The 18,089-nt window shown below is 33.4% G+C and overlaps 2 protein-coding genes across 2 annotated transcripts; one reads left to right on the forward strand and one right to left on the reverse strand.

Annotated features, from left to right (window-relative positions):
• Window positions 1-543: 543 nt before the first annotated feature.
• LOC106299028 (probable inorganic phosphate transporter 1-9) lies at window positions 544-4,709 on the forward strand. The gene is made up of 2 exons (XM_013735159.1): window positions 544-1,356; window positions 3,506-4,709. Exons 1-2 carry the CDS (start codon window positions 647-649, stop codon window positions 4,398-4,400), a joined length of 1,605 nt encoding a protein of 534 aa, XP_013590613.1. The 5' UTR covers window positions 544-646; the 3' UTR covers window positions 4,401-4,709.
• A 4,215-nt stretch (window positions 4,710-8,924) lies between these two features.
• LOC106299050 (RING-H2 finger protein ATL8-like) lies at window positions 8,925-9,729 on the reverse strand. The gene has a single exon (XM_013735183.1). The coding sequence runs from the start codon at window positions 9,675-9,677 to the stop codon at window positions 9,120-9,122; it is 558 nt and encodes a 185-aa protein (XP_013590637.1). The 5' UTR covers window positions 9,678-9,729; the 3' UTR covers window positions 8,925-9,119.
• Between the last annotated feature and the right edge of the window lie 8,360 nt (window positions 9,730-18,089).

Here is an 18,089-nt window from a genome sequence, read left to right on the forward strand (position 1 = left end):
AGGAAAAAGTGGTACAAAATATAAATTAGCCTAATGGGACAATGTTATCATTTTTTTGTCTAAAAAAACAATTTTCCCTAAAATAAAAGGGTCTTTTGGAAACCCAAACTGAATTACATATATATTAAGAACATTGATTTGAGCAAATTGAATACTGACGTTTTAATTAAAAAATTAACATGGAATTAGACGTTTGGGTCAGTATCATTTCTATTAATAACAAGAGTCAAATAATTAAATAACAATAACAATATCTAAGCCTTTTACTGAATTTTATTTATAAACTCAAAAATATAAATTTTCGTTATCCATAAAGTTATTAAAAAAATTCTTCAAAGCAAAAAAAAAAACATTATTTTGTTGTGACCATCATGAGAACAGACGTGAAAAAGGAAACTTTATAATCAGATTTTATTAAAGAAAAAGTCAACTAAAAGAAGTGGAGTCGATCTAGGGCCTAGGGGAGGTGTTGTGTTCCTCGCAGTCAAAACCTCTCCAAGTAGAAAACTCTTCAGACATTATTTATAACAAAGAGATATAGACAAAGACTTCGATAGTTCTCAGTTTGTGTATCCACGAACTCTTCCAAATAATTTTTAAAACATACAAAAGCCAAAACACATTATTTAGGGCAACTCGACGGAAGATGCCGGAGTTAAGAGTGTTATCGGCGTTAGATGCGGCGAGGTTACAATGGTACCATTTCAAGGCGATAATGATCGCCGGATTAGGTCTCTTCACCGACGCTTACGATCTCTTCTGCATAGCTCCCATCATGAAAATGATCAGCCAAATCTATTACCACAAAGATTCCATCGGAACCGCCGTTCTCTCCATCTCTTACGTCATCGCACTCTTCGGCACCGCCTTAGGACAGCTCATCTTCGGCTACTTAGGCGACCGTGTCGGGCGCCGAAAAGTATACGGTCTCTGTCTCTTAATCATGGTGTTCAGCTCCTTTGGCTGCGGTTTCTCCGTCTGCACCACTCGCCGTTCTTGCGTCATGGCGAGTTTAGCATTCTTTAGATTCGTTCTCGGGCTAGGGATCGGTGGAGACTACCCTCTCTCCGCCACGATCATGTCGGAGTTCGCTAATAAAAAGACTCGTGGGGCTTTTATCGCCGCCGTGTTTTCGATGCAGGGGTTGGGAATCTTGATGAGCTCAGCCGTGACGATGGCTGTGTGCGAGGCGTTTAAGATGGCCGGAGAGGGGAGTTTAGAGAAAATGGAGGCGGCTGGTGTGGAGACTTTGGCTCCGGCGGAGTCGGATATTGCTTGGAGGTTGATTCTGATGATCGGTGCTATTCCCGCCGCGCTAACGTTTTACTGGCGAATGCTCATGCCTGAAACTGCCAGGTTTCTTTTTTTTTCTAAAATTTTAAATCATTTTCCGACGTAAAAACAAAAACATATATATTCGCGTATGATAACTACATTTATTAATATTTATATGCATAATCTATATTCTATATTATATTTCTCTTTTTGTCTTGGTCGTTGTCATTTTTTTTTTCTCTTTTTCACCAGTTTTTATATTTCTCATTTTGTCTTGGCTGACTTTGCTTCGTATCAATGTTCTACTAAAGCGTTTGATTTTTAGTAGGACAATGTCTTGCTTATATTTATATAACCATTCCGTATTTGATAGTAATAATAATATTTTAATAGTTATGGAAAACACTATCTTGCTTGAGTACTTTGTTGCAATTGTCCACAAACTTCAGAAATTTTCACTTTTTTCTTAGTGAAATCTCAACGCAAAATTTTAAACTAAATCATTAAAAGTATGTTTAATTGTGTGTTGAACATGAGTTCTACCCACGTTTAGTGGCGGAGCCAGAAACTTTTTTTATCGGAGGCATAATTTTTTTTCAAATAATATTTAATATTAAATAAATTATTTATATAAATAAATAAATATGTATTATTAAATAAAGTGATAAACAGCTGGTATTTTTTTGAATACATATTTTTATTATTTATATGGTATTTTTTGAATAAATATTTTTATTATTTATATGATTGAACCTATAACTTAAATATTTTTAATAAAAAATGTATATGGTATTTGTAAAGAAAGTAATCTAATCATGGCTCATGAGAAAATAATAAAAACCTAATTATCTCATCAACATAGTTAACCAATGAAAAAAATATAAAAAAGTTATTGAACAACGAAAGTTACAGAACAAACTTCTTTAGATAAAATACAAAAATGCATTGAATATTTTGTCATGGATATTAGTGCATATGCAAAATAGGAAATTATCAATAATTTATTACAACATAAATATGAGATTAAAAAAAAATTGAAATGGTGAGATGTGAGGCTTGAGCGAAAGTTTGGTGGGGACAGGAAGAAATTTTTAAGGGACTAGACAAACTGATCTAGTGAAACTTTGGTTAATTACTTAACGATCTGGTTAAATATTTTGTTTTATCTGGGGCAGCCGCTCCCTCTACACTAACGTAGCTCCGCCACTGTTTCCATACGAAATAAGGTTGGAGAAACTATGCGACTGAAGAATTCATGAAATTTAACCTAAATTCGATATGATTTTGTTCCGATTATAGATATTAAATAATACTACAAAATGTGTAGTAATATAAAGAGTGGAAACGTCGTGGTTTGCTTCTAGGAAGTAAGTTGACTTGTGAGGGAATATACCGAACACAGTTGTATATATACCTTTTTAGGCTACATCATGATAACGTATTCGGATAGTGTTCTTATTTTAACATGTCTAATATATGATTTTAGTATGCCTTGTATTAGTTAATTATTCTTCCCAGGTATAAGCTCCGGCTAAGAAACGAGTTCTAGTATATAATAACTAGATCTAATTTCTCCAAATAATATCCAATCTTTTCCTATCAAGTTCTTCCACTTTGATTACCTTGCTTTTTATTAAAATGTCGAATATATATACATATGTTATGTGTGTGTGTATATATATATATCGTATGACTAATTTTAGTTTAGCTGCTAAAACTATCTCTAATAACAAACCTAACTAATCTGTTTCGACTGGCTAAAATTTTAGTAAATCTTTTTAACGATAAAGCAAAAGTGGTTAAAATCAATTGAAAGATTTATCTAATTAGTTTAGTTAATTAATTAATTTATTAGAAATGTCACACATACTATAAACTGGGACATAAAGTACAATATATAAAAGGCATGTCATTTATTCATTGTCAGCATTGGTTATTTAGTGAGCTTTGATATAAATATTCTCTCTTTTTGTTGTAAGTTTAGTTGAAATAAGAACACACTAATAATTTACATATGTTTATGTCAGAATAATGCTATATTTTGCTACACAACTTTGAAAATGTTGAATATATATTTATAACCTTCTCCACAAACTAAAAACTGTAACTTCTACTTTAGATAATTTTACAATGTTAAGTATTTAATTTTTGAATTTTCTCTATTTCAGTATTTTGAACTAAATAATCAGATCAATCGTTTGAAATACTAAACATTTTAAAATTCATGCAGATACACAGCACTAGTTGAGAACAACGCAAGACAAGCAGCAAAAGACATGCAAAAAGTCATGTCCGTATCCATGTCTCAAGTAGCCGAAGATACATTATCGGAGACACTAGAACTACCACCATCTACTTCTTCCTCCTACAAACTTTTCTCCCGCCGTTTCTTCAGCCTCCACGGCCGTGACCTCTTCGCAGCCTCAGCCAATTGGTTCCTAGTGGATGTCGTCTTCTACACAAGCAACCTCCTCCTCTCTCAAATCTTCAGTTTCTCCAACAAACCTCTCAACTCCACAAACGTCTACGACTCTGCCTTCGAGGTGGCTAAGCTAGCAGCCATCGTAGCCGCTTGCTCCACCATCCCCGGCTACTGGTTCACCGTCTACTTCATCGATAGAATCGGTCGTGTCAAAATTCAGCTTATGGGGTTTTTCTGTATGGCCGTTGTTTACCTGGTTGCTGGGGTACCGTACAGTTGGTATTGGTCTAAGCATGAGAAGACTAATAAAGGCTTTATGGTTCTCTATGGACTGATCTTCTTCTTTAGCAATTTTGGGCCTAACACGACGACCTTTATTATCCCGGCCGAGCTTTTCCCGGCTAGGTTTAGGTCAACTTGTCACGGGATATCCGGAGCTGCCGGGAAGTTTGGGGCCATTGTCGGGACGGTTGGTTTCTTGTGGGCTACGCAGCATGAAGAAGAGGACAAAGGAGAAGTTTTTCCAGATGCGAGACGCGTGAGGATAGCGTTTTTAATCCTTGGTGCAGTTTGTATCGCTGGAGTCTTTGTGACGTACTTCTACACTCGTGAAACTATGGGAAGGTCGTTAGAAGAGAACGAAGAGGACGAGATTGATTCCACATGTGCATCTTCTGGTAATGAGGTATTCCCTATAGAATAGTGATTTTGATATCACAACACAATCAATCCTCTTTTGATTGTCCTCTTCTAATTTAACTCTGAATTTCCTTGGTTTTGATGTTTGATATACGTTAAGTTTTTTTTTGTTCTCGTGTTTAATTGACTTCTTTTTTTATTTGTTTTCTACTATTTAAATCCGTGCATTTAGAACGGTATATGGATGTCAAAGCTTGGTCAGCTTGACACTAAACATGATTGAATATCACTCACTTTTGGTTGGGAAAGAAGCCACCTGGTTGCTTTCACATAAACCTTATGGCTTACCATTGTACCTCTTCATCCTGATGAAACTTTTTCTCCCCATTTTGATCCCCTAGACTTCTTCACTATGACGTAATCCATGTCCTTTTTGGATAAACTATACTTAGTTTTCTTTGGATGGACCCATCTTTTTATTTATATTGCAATTTATTTTGGTTCTGTGAAAATAACACTTCAGATGAGTTGCTACATTCGTCCGGTTAGGCGGTCTACCATAGCTAAAAATGCTTTAGCCAACTGAAAAAAAAAAACTTGCTGTGACTTTCAAAAATCAGGATTTATCACCAATGTAACCTCTGTTTTGGCTAACCAGGCACAACCATAACCATCTTCGATTATGGTCTTCTAATGATTTTGTCGGTTTGCAGTGTCAATGGTTCAGTTTTGAACTTTTCTTCATGAACATGCAACAAGAGATTGTTATTATAATGGTTTAGTCGGTTGGCAGTGTCACTGGTTCAGTTTTGAACTTTTCTTCATGAACATGCAACAAGAGATCGTTACCATCTCCCTCTCTGATGTTTTTCCCCAAGAGAGAAAAATTCGATTTGTTAAGTTCACTCTAGCTAGTTTCGACTTTCGAAGCCTAATTAATACCAACAAGGCCTAGCAATCGATAGTAACTAAAATATTAGGATACTAATTCTTCCTAGCTCTTCATTTTTTCATAAGCGCTGACAAAAATTAAAATATTTCAACAATCTACAAAACCAATTCAAATCAGTTAAAATTGGGAATAGATTATAGATAAACTTATAATTTCGAAAAGCCAAAATTTCCAGATCAAAAGCGTTAAATACTCAAAATCAATAAAGCATGCGCTGATGCGCATGTATATTCCATAACAAAACATATCAAGTCGTGCATTAGAAATTTAGTCTTATTCAAGTGTAAAATTTATAATGCGCGAACGAGATATTGCTTTATGTCTATCGAATCAGAATGTAACATTATGTTATAATGCGTCCAAAAATGTACACTTTAAACATTCATATATATTCAACCAATGATGATTTTGTTTAAGTATAACACCACTAGCTAGGGAATCAAGCATTCATGGAAATATACATAAATAAATGAAATGTTGGTAACAGAAAAATGCAAAAACATGAATGTGGAAATCTCCGGCCAGATATGGAATGTTGGTATCATCATTTTTCTATGAGAATTTATAGTTTCTACTTTCGACACAAAAGAAGCTCTTCACTTTATACTTCCTACTCTTTTGTGATTCAAAAAAAAGAATCATCCTTAATACTTTAATATGATAAAGTACATATTAAAGTATTAGCTAGAGTTTAGTAATACGATTAGAGATATACACAAATGATATCCCCTATCCAAAGAGATAAAGCCAAATAATAAGATAACCGATCATGCAAATGCATGAACGTACAATACAACGGAAAATTCGAACTTGAATATCAAATGCCACGTTAAGTATGTTTTTCAATATATGATTAGTTAGTTTTCGAGTAGTTTATATATGCAGAGTATGAACTGGAGGTTGGCAGTTAGAAAAGGTAAATTTCAAGTATGAAAAATGAAGTGAATTCATTTTTGTGCAAGAAATCTGAAATTCTATAAGACTGAATTGTATTAATTGTTGTCATTAAGTATAATTAAATCAAACGTTTTGGATTACTGGTACGTAATAGCTTGCCAATCAGCTCGAAAATGTGAATGATTGTGCATTAATCACCATTCTGAACTAGTATATCACTGTAGTTAAAGGAAAAAGTGATGGTAATATATTTTGTGATAAAATGCTATATCTCATCGTCAATCATGCAATTTAGGTTACCTTTATTACAATCTTTCTATGCACATTATTATACGATTAAATAAGATTAGCACTTAGCACATGGACGCACTGCATTTTTCATAGTGGAAAAACTCCCTGATAAATGATGATAGCTCGGTATGGTGGACCATCATTATTCGTACGTGTTTTATTTGATGGCTAAACGGAGAAAGATAAATAATCCAATAATATTTGTTTATCGTGACCGTAATTATCTACATCTTGACTAATCATTATCAAATTACTTTTCTCATTGTCTAACTCACACTTTAGTTGTACTCTAAAGATTTTGGCGATCTTTTGTTAGGTCAATCTTCGACTACAAAAAATATTTGATAGATACAAAACTATTCAAGAGAGAGAAAAAATTATTCTCTCGAGAGTCTCTCTTTCCCATCGTCAAAAACTCTAGAACCGCCACCGGATTCCCCTGCTTCTCACGGTGGCTGGTGAGGTTCCGTCTCCGGTCACCGTGGGACAACGATTTCGAGTTCTCGTTCCAGCCTCTACCCTTTGCGGTCTCTGCCTTTTCTCTTCTCCTTGTTCGGATGCTCTGGATTTCTCTTCGAGATCTAACAGAATCCACGGGAGTCCTTGGCTTCTCTGGAGCTCCGGCGAGAAGCGACGAGTTGTGGGTCTCTCTGGGGCTTTGATTTGACTTGGATACTCTGATTGTGCTCGGATCTGGGTCAGATTCGAGACCCGAGTCTCGCCGGGATTGTGCGTCGCGTCGCTGCCAACGCTGTCCTAGCCTCTCCGTCTCGCTCCAATCGCCTTCTTCCTCAGCTCATTTCAAGGTTTGTTTAGAGCTTCTCTTCTCAGCTCAGATCTAAGTGACATGTGGTCTCGAGGCTTGCCACAGAGAACCTCTTTCTATAGGTTGAGAGCCAACCCCATAGCGTGCTTCGGCGATCGTTGTAGCTTCCCTTCTCGCTGGTTGATGTCTAAAGGTTGGGTTTTGAGGACGACCCTCTCCGAAGGTGTCCTTGCCTGAATGTGGAGTTTTCGATCCCCTCTTTGCCCGCCTGTTGTTGTGGAGTTCTCAGTCAACTCTATATGTACTTCATGTTACCTTATTGCATATCTCCGGTTGAAGCGTTTGTGTCTTCCCTTGATGGTTCTTGCCGCATATTGTGGTCGCGTGGCCGGTTTGAGGAGTTTGTTTGTACCGCCTACGTTTGACTGGATCTTGCTCTTCATCTTCAGCGGTGGACTGTCGGGTTTACACTTCCACTCTTTCCCGTGTTAGCTGAAGGCTAGTTTGATCGGCATCTTCCTCATGTGGTGCCCCGGAGCCGTTGCCAGCCGCCTCCGTTGAAGCCGCTTGGAGCCACCTTCCGGTGAGTGTTCGTCTGAACGGCCTACAGCTATTCTCTTGGTTCCTTCGGTGATCGAGAAGTGGTATGTTTGGGAAGTCATATGTTGTCTCTTGTCCTAATTCACTTATTAAGTTTATGGCTTACCTTCATCGGATTACTTTGATCTTAATCTTAGTTCTTAGGGGTTTTTTATTTTTTTTGCGGCCCTTAAGAACAGATTGGTTTTATAAACAAATTCTGGTTCAATCACAATTGTAACCAAACCTTCATTCACTGCGATGATATTTACATTCTTAAAAAAATAAAAAAATAAAAATAAAAAAAATCTTCGACTACAAAATAAGACCATCTTCATGGTCATTTAAGAAGTCGTAATAATTTAAAGTCAAGTTTGATAATGTAGTGGTATACAGGCTCGTGTTTGCAATATTTATAAAGTGCTACTTTTTAACGAAAAAAACACATGAATAAATTAAATATTTAGAACTCGACTTTTACTAGTTTGCTGCTTTATTAATGGAAAAGGGAAAAGAGAAAACTCAGACAACACACATCACACCATCTGTTCCATGCACACTGGTCCATCTGTATACCTTCCCATGGAATATTCCATTGATTAATCGAAATGCCTATGTATTTGACTTCTTACATGAAATTATATACAGAACTGACATTTTCTATCGGATGAAACAAATCATTTTTATGATGAGAAATGTTGATTTATAGACTGATAATTTAAGAAGGGCCTGGGGCTAAAAAAATAATATGATTAGTAGTTAGATACTTATGTATTACTAAAGTAGGTTTCGATTCGTTTGGTAGGACATGGAGCTGAACAATCTAAAACATAGTATAAAAATGTCTACCATTAATAAATACATCGTTACCACCGCATATTCACACACCATAAGCTAATGGATACAAACAACAACAAAATGGAATCAAGCATCTGGTAGCTAGTTTTGTTTGGTACTAAATCTTTAGTATGTTGTGTGGTCCAACGTCTCAGTTTCAAGTTCTTGAAACTGTTTCATGGTCTCTAGGAAGTTTCACAAATCGTGTCGTTATCTATAAACAATGTATTGAAAATCTTTTTTCTCATTCACTTGCAATATAAAAAGAAACAAAGTGTTCAATGTATTAACTTTCCGTTACATAATCCATTTACAATAAAGCATATACATTAATAATACATATGACAGATTAACATTATCCATTAAAATGATGATAATGAACATTTTTTAGATATTATAACATGCCCACGGTAAACGCTCCAAGTGCTAGTGTATAGAATGGGGGAAGGTCTAAAGCACAATCAAGGTAATAAGTTATTAGGATCTTCGCGTTGCGTGATTCCGGTATTGGGTTCGGATCCTGAGCTTGAGCTACCAGGTAACCCCCCGCATTTTTGACACCTGGCAACCACCAAGATTTGACGGCAGGAAGGACACGAAGAATGGGACTCAAGCCACGTGTCAATACACGATACGTGGAAACCGTGACCGCACTGCGGCAACACTCTTAGCTCGTCGCCGGCGGCGAATTCCGTCAGACATATCACACACTCGACTAGTTTCTCCCCCGGTGGAGAATCCGGCGAGTAGGCGAGCTTCGGCAGAGAACGGAGGACTTTCTTCTTTAGTCCTCTGTTGGCCGCAGCTACCGGCGGTTGATGATGAGTCTGGACCGAGTTCGGGGCGGCGATACGTCGGAGCCAGGTGCATCGAGAGACAGCGACTAAGCCGAGGACGCAAATCAGTGCGCAGAGAAGAGCAGCTATGATGACTATGAGATTAGAGTTTAATGTCGGAGAAACTTCAGCCGGAGACGGAGAGGTGGATTCTTGAAGAAGACGAAAGAGAAGTCGCGCCATTGCAGAGACTAGAGAAGAGAGTTTAGTTTGAAAAGTAGAGAGGTTTTTAGAGTGTGAGCGTTTCTTTAAGTGAGCCAAAGAGGAAGGTTATTTATAGTGAAAGACCGGTCCTTTGGTTGGTATTATTTACATTATAACTGGTTGATTTCCCACACCTTTGTACAGATCAATATATCTATATACTTAACATTTTTTTTAATTCTAATGTTTATTTTTATAAAAAATAATAATTAAATTTGATAGAAATTTAAAATTATTATAAATTATAAAACTTTAATATTCATCTTGATAATCAATGTATTAAATTATGTTTTTTTTATAGTTTCATTAATTTGACGTAGATTTTGGATCAAAATATTTTCTATTCTAATAATTAAATTAGGAAATTTGTATTTGAAATTAAAAATATATTGTATTTGGATAAAAAGGAATCATGTGGAACTGAAATGATTATATTATCGGTAGATATTGTTAATATCTATATATTAATTAAATGTCCTCAATATCATGATAATTAAATATTATAATATATTTTTGAAATAATAGTATATATATCAATACAATAGTTTAATGTTTATTAATTATATTAAATATCATGATAAATATATAAATATCAAAATAAAAGTTTAAATAATAATAATTAAACTAATGACTTATCCTAAAATCATGGAAAATATGATAAATAAGTAAATTAACTAAAATCATGAAGAAGATGACAAGTAAGTAAATTAACTTGGTAAATATTGGTAATTTATATATATATATATATATATATATATATATATATCAATTGTTAATATCTATTTATTAGTTAAATGTACTAACTATCATGATATTTATATATTAAATATTTTTTGAAAAATAATAGTATATGTATCAATAGAATAGGTTAATGTTTATTAATAATTTTAAATATCATGATAAATGTATAGTTATCAAAATAAAAATTGAAATAATAATGTATTAATTAAAATGATGACTTATTCTAAAACCACAGAAAAGATGACAAATAATCAAATTAACTAAAATCATGAAGAAAATGACAAATAAACAAATTCATTTCTTAAATAATAGTATAGATTATTACTATCAGTTGTATGGTCATTTTCGTAATTTTTTGTATATCAACGGTCTCAAGTTTTTACTTAAGTAAGATGATAAATTTATTAAGTTCCTTCAACCTATTATTTTGATAAAATAAATATAATATTCTCCCAAAATATAAGTAATACGTTATAATATTTGGCTTATATAATTCCTAGCTTATAGCTCCAAATTTATAGGGTGTTTACAATTTATTTAGACCTAAATATTAGACATTCTTAATAGAAAATGTATGCATATTCATTGGAAGATTTAGCGATGATATAAGAGTTTTCTAGATCAACCATGATGCTTTTGGATTGCCGTTGGGAACTCGTTTAAATATCTAGAAAATGGTTCACCCGAAATTGCTTTGCAAACACATGAAAATTAGTTAGGATATTTCTAAAAGTCTGGGATACCCGAAGTTAATAAAAAAAAACAAATGACCGTGTGGAATGATATTTATAGATTTGGTGGAATGAACAAAAACATTTAAAGTTGGTGTATATGAGATAATGGTGCGTGTGGGCACACACATGATGGAAATGGCCGAAGTGTGTATGTGCGATGCGATGCGATGCGATGCCTAGTTTGGAGCATTTCAACGCCAAATCATGAGATAGATTGATAAGGTGTGTATCGCTTATCCTAACATTCTTTCTTCTCATCATGTTCTAAACAAACTATTAATTCTCAGTTTCTCGTCCACAGGAATTAATACATAATTATCTATAATGAATTAAGTAATTTGTGATTGTTGGAATCTGGACTTGAGATTTGGAGAAAAAACGGTTTTAAACAAATTATTGTAGAATGTCGTAAGATGTTGGTATATGATGATTATAACTTGCTTCAAATACACTTTTAATGAAAAACGCAAGTGAATGTAACTGCAACAAGCTAAGTCCAACATGTGAAAAACTAGAAAAAATGTAAGAAAAATTAGTCTTAGCCAAGAAAAGTGGGGCGGATCATATGCACATATGCCCAGTCCTGAAATTCTATGGGTTGAAAGATTAAAGAAAACGATAGATAAGAGAAATATATAAGGCGATATGAGAAAGTTATAGATTTATTAGTAATTAAATATTTTATAAAAGTTATTAAACTGGGTTAAAGGAGTTTCAAGTTCATTCTCTTATATAAATCGGATTCATACTATTGACAATTAATTATACTATTGGATTTTAATTAAAAAAATTGATTGAAAAGTACTAATTTGAAGATTGGAACTTGGAAGTATGAGTTTCTACTGTTTCTATCCGAAGTCGAACATTACGTATGACAATTTGTTAGATGCAGTTTCCCTTAGGCCTCAGATTTTGATCCGAGATCTGGATCCGATCCGAAAATCCGGATATCCAGAGGGATAGAATCCGGATCCGGATAGTAAAATGTTGGATCCGTCAAAGCCGGATCCGGATCCGGATATCTTAATTTTTAAGTCTGGATATCCGGATCCGTAAGTTTTATTAATAAATATTTCAAAAATAGTAATATGTATATATATAAATTAATTTTATTTAATATATTTTAATTTTTATAATAGTATATATAAGTTTTATGTAAATTTTGTAATATTATACATAGAAATAATTAAAGATATTATATATATTTTTATTTTTAAATTATTGTTAATATTTTATATATATTAATATTATTTTTTATTTATTTAAGGATTCAAATCCGGATACGGATATCCGCCGGATATTACAATTTTTAGAAGGATATCCGACACCCGGATATCCGAAAACTCCGGATCCGGATTAGGATAGTAAAATTATGGATCCGCTGGATAAGAATCTGAATCCGGATACCTTAAAATTGCCCGGATATCCGATCTAGTTTCCCCGGTAGATCCTATACAGTTTGCACCTAAATATTTTTATAATTCTTACTCAACACTACTAGTACAGTTTAATTAATTGCTGGTTTAGTATTGAGTTAACTATTTACTCGAGTATTGTATTATTTTCCTCAATATTGATGATACATACATTACGAAGAATTAATGACGTTTTAACCGAGTGGAGAAATGTGGTTCTCTACGTAGAATAATAACCTTTGGAATCACGAAAGGAATATTTTGTTTTTAATAGTGGCTGCTAAACAACTTAGCTAGCAACCACAACCTATATCGTTTGAACTTATAATAAAAAAAAACTATAATACCAACTTTTGTTTCAAAAATGTTAAGTTAGGAGATAGATGATTAACGTTTTACGAAGTCGTTCTACAGAGAAGTACATAAAATGATTGATATTTCTCGTAAAATGTTCAAAATTTCCTTGTTTTAGACATATCATTTTCATGTTTCAAAAAAAAAAAAAAAGACATATTATTTTGCAAAACATCCCAATTAACATGTTTTTTAAACAAAACTACGAAGATGAGTTTTAATGTTTGTGTATTCTCTTTGGTGGTCGAGGACTACCAGCCAATCAAAGCTGATATGGCATTTGGAATTGGGATAAAGACTAATTCACTAAAGAAGACTTTTAAATATATTTCTTTTTGGAGTTTGACCTTTTTAATGTTTCGATAAGATCAATGTTAAATTCTAATCATCCTATAAATATGAAATTTTCCCTCTGTAAGAGATAAAAATAATCATGTGTATAGTCCCATGTATATAGACAACTTAATAGTGTTTCAAAAAAATAAGACAACTTATTAAAACTGTAGAAAAAAACGACATAATTATTTAAAATTGACCGTGGAAATGCACATCACACAGCTACCTAAAACCAATAAATCCGAGGAAAGAAACAAATGTATCTCTTTACCATTTTTATACTTTGTAAATTCTAGGTCTTATCTATTATCTAATATACCAAGGAAATGTAAATATATATTTTACCTGATCTGTTGACAAGAGAAACCATGTAATTAGGACTGGGCATGGATGAAATATCTGAATTTTTGGAAGTATTTGTGATTTGCTTCGTATGTTACTGATATTAACTTTTTTTATTTGTTTTGCTCCGGAAAAATACAGATATCCAGAAAACCGGATATCCGGAAAATATGTAAATATTTATGAATACTTACGGATATATAACCTTTCGTTTTAGTTAATACAAAAAATTGAGATGAATTTGTTCTTTAAATATTATTACATGATATATAAAATAAAAAATAAAAGAAGCAGTAAATTTATATGTTTTTAAATTTTCAAATAAGATGTCATAAAATTTTCTTTTATTTTTTTATTTTAATAATTTTATAAGTAATAATGTGAATAAATTTTATTAAATCATACGTTAAAATAACAATTATATAAACTCATACATTTAAAACCCTACATTTAATCAATATGTATGTATTCATATAGTTGTCAAAGTAGAGCGGATATCCGGTTCTTAAAAATTTAGTATTTGTGATTTGATTTGTTTTTAACGAATATTTATTTTTAGTATTTACTTTCCTCCGAAACTTTACAGATATCCGGATTTCTCAGATCGAATCGAAGCAAATAACGGATCAAATCAAATTTAGCGGATAAAATAACCAGCCTTACATATAATGATGTATCACAAAACAAGGATAATGAATGAATAATCGACCAGGTCTTTGTCAAAGAAGAAAACTCTATTTTTGTAATATACAATTTTTTTTCAAACTATCCAATTTTTTCATATAAATAATTTTAAATCCATGAAACAAATTGTATCAACTGTGGTCTATAAGTTACCATAACAAGTAATTAATTAGTGAAAGCTCTATGCATCTATGAATACATTCACTACAAGAAAACACATAAATAACGACAACGGCTTCCGTAGTTAATTCGTCGTAAAACAAGGTTTACGAAAAAATAACTACGAAACCCGTTTCCCCGTTAATCGTTCGTCGTAACGTATATTTCCTCGCTAATTCGTCGTAAACTAACGAGGAAATAATTTGTCGTAAAGTGGTATCAGTAGATTCGTCATAAAAGACACGTAAACACTTTTCTCGTAAAATACACGTAAACAGTTTCCTCGTAAACTACACGTAATATATTTCCTCGTAAAGTACACGTAAATTATTTCTTCGTAAAGTTCACGTAAACATTTTATCGTAAAGTGGACGCTAAATTTCGTCGTTGTTTACACGTAATGTTTACGAGGAATCTCCATGCCTTTCGTAGTAAATTCCTCGGTAATATTTATTCAGTTTCCTTGTTAAGTTGATGTAATTTAGTTACGAATTTCCTTCGATTCTTTATTTTTTACAAAAAAAATATAATGAAATAAAAATATTTTTAAATTATTTCAAAAATATTAAAAACATAAATAATAAATCCATACGAAAATATATTATAAATATTTAAGTTTAGAATTTAATATAATACAATAAAAAGATGAAAAAAAAAACTAAAGGTTGTTGTTGTTGTTATGCATTTCCTCGAAGAAGTCTTGACTCCTCCTCTATACGTCTTCTTCATCTTCTTGTGTGGGGGATGGCTCTGGAACGAGATTATTAATTAACATTTAAAATCATCTTCCTATATTATCAACAAATTCCATAAACCTATCAACAAATTATTCCCTACACTAACCACCTGATCAACACTAATTTCCCTAAACTAACTACCTAAGCTAAATTAGAGAGGAAGTAGAGAGGAATACCTTGCTAGGAGAAGGAGAGGAAATGATTATGAAATGAGAGTGTTATTCGGTTCGAGTATATATACAGACTTATACATTTCGTCGTGAAATCCTCGTAACTTTACGACGAATTAGCAAAGCCCGCGTTTTATTTTACGACGAATTAGCAAGGTCCGTGTTTTTGTTTACAACGATTTTACGACGAAAAGGTTTTTTTTTTTAATTTTCGTCGTAAAGCCCACGTAAATTTACGAGGAATTAGCAAGTCCCGTGTTCTTTTTACGACGAATTAGCAAGGCCTGTGTTTTAATTTACGATGATTTTACGACGAAAAGTGTTTCAATTTACAAAAAAAAAACCTGAAGGAAGGCACCGGCACCAAAACAGTCTTATCAATCCCAAATAGCATTTGAAACTGACCAGAACTGTCCTAGTGACAGTGCACGCCCTTCAGGTTTTTTTCAAACTATTGTTTAGTTTTTTTTGTGCTAATTTAGAATGGGAGGGATGTGCTTATTTGTAGAAGTAGTTGTACTCGTAAAGTCCTCGTAAATTAACGAGGAAATAACAAGGGCCGTGTTTTTGTTGAGAGGAAATAACAAGTCTCTTGTTTTTGTTGCGAGGAAATAACAAGGCCCATGTTTTCAATTTTGTTGTAAAATCGTCGCAATATTACGAGGAATTAGCAAGACCCGTATTTTTTTACGACGAATTAGCAGGATCTGTGTTTTAATTTACGACAAATTTACGATGAAAAGTGTTTCAATTTACAAAAAAAACTGAAGGGAGACACGTGCACTAGAACAATACTTATCAATTCCAAATAGCATTTGAAACTGATCAGAAATGTTCTAGTGACTGTGCACTGCCTTCAGGTTTTTTAAAACTATGGATTAGTTTTTTTTTAGTGCAAGCTTAGAATGGGAGGGGTGTGCTTATTTATAGAAGTAGTTGTATCGTAAAATCCTCGTTATTTAACGAAGAAATAACAAGGCCCGTGTTTTCATTCACGTCGTAAAATTGTCATAAATTTACGAGGAAATAACAAGGCCTGTGTTTTCATTTTCGTCGTAAAATCGTCGTAAATTTACGAGAAAATAACAAGGCCTGTGTTTTTATTTACGAGGAAATAACAAGTCCCGTGTTTTTTTTACGAGGATTTTACGAGGAAGGTATGCAAATCCCTATCACCCGAAACCCCAAACCTCAAGTTCCTTAACTTCATCTAACAGACAATCTCTTCTTTCTAAACCCCAAACCCCCAATTGAGTTACACAAAATCAAATTATATAATATAATTTTCATAATTAAACAAACTAAACACATGCATTAACTCTAAAAATAAATCATATTTAAGAAAATTACATCATCATTCGGATACATCATTGACATTCTCGTCATCACTAGAAACATCATCATTTTCATTAAACTCGTCTTCAACAGCTTCGTCTGTCGTATCGTCGGGAAGATCTTCGTACTCACGATTATGTGGATTAATAAGAAGGATGTCATCAGTTTGTTGTTCAGGTTCCTCGACTTCATTGATGTGTTCTTCTTGCACTGGTTGTTCTTCTCCACCGATTATTCGTCCACGAGGTGTAACTTTGACAACGGCAAACCAATTGATTCATGATTCTCTAATCCGAGGGTATGGAAGGAAGCTGACTTGGTCTGCTTGCGAAGCTAATATGAAAGGTTCGAATTTGTTGTACCTTCGTCCACCATTGACGTCAACTACACCGAATTTGTTAAATCGAACACCCTCGGTTGACGACGGGGTCGAACCAGTCACATTTGAAGAGGATACATTTCAGCTTCAATAACCCTAGGAATTCCACTTCAATAATCTCCTGCAAGATCCCGTAGAAATTTTTTTCGCCTTTCACACATATTCCATAATTACTTGTCGCCCGATGTCTACCATACTCATATGTATGAAAAGTAAAGCCTCGTGTGAAATACATCGGTGATGTGGTGACCTTTGCAACTGGACCTTGAATTAATTCATGAAACCATGTGGGGTAATATGGATCGTTATAATCAACCTGTAAAAATAAAGAGAACATTAAAATTAATTAATCATAAATTTCGATGCAAAGTAGATGTAAAATATTCCGTCGTAAATTCTTCGTTATATTTACGTCTACTTTACGACGAAATCTTGTTTACTCGTAAAAACCACGTTAAATTGTGTTGTTTTTACGACGAAACTTTATTGTCGTTATTTTACGACGAAAATACGTTGATTTGGTTTTTCCTCGTAAGGTTCTCGTAAATAAGACGTACATTTACGATGATTTTTTTTCCTCGTTACATTTCGTCGCTAATTTTGTGTTTTATTGTAGTGATTTTCATAAAATTTTGATGAAAATGAATTCACATGAAAAGAATGCCGAGAAAGAAAAACTGGCAAATAATAATCAAGCACCTCGCAGACTCGAACTAGCTAGACTAATATATACTAGTTGAACACTTGAGAAAAGTTTTTTGCTTTCAAGTCTATCGATTTGTGTAAACGTGTTAATTTACTAGAGCTACTACAGTACTACTGCATATGAATGTCTATCGATTTTTGTAAACGTGTTAATTTAGCTCATGCATTTTCTGGCCAGAGAAGATAATAAGTTTGCAGGTCTACCGTTGATCAATCCATGAACGTGTGTACTGATCTTCTACTATTCGACAGAAAATACGCGAATTTGTAAAAGTGGTGATAGAAGCGCCAGACATTAAA

This window comes from Brassica oleracea, chromosome C6 (assembly GCF_000695525.1).
Source record: "Brassica oleracea var. oleracea cultivar TO1000 chromosome C6, BOL, whole genome shotgun sequence".
NCBI lineage: Eukaryota > Viridiplantae > Streptophyta > Magnoliopsida > Brassicales > Brassicaceae > Brassica > Brassica oleracea.

Excerpts from the sequence above, each read along its gene's own strand:
- LOC106299028 (XM_013735159.1), top strand. The coding sequence starts at position 647 with ATGCCGGAGTTAAGAGTGTTATCGGCGTTAGATGCGGCGAGGTTACAA. Across the intron at positions 1,357-3,505 it reads CTCATGCCTGAAACTGCCAG|ATACACAGCACTAGTTGAGA; the intron begins GTTTCTTTTTTT and ends AAATTCATGCAG.
- LOC106299050 (XM_013735183.1), bottom strand. The coding sequence starts at position 9,677 with ATGGCGCGACTTCTCTTTCGTCTTCTTCAAGAATCCACCTCTCCGTCT.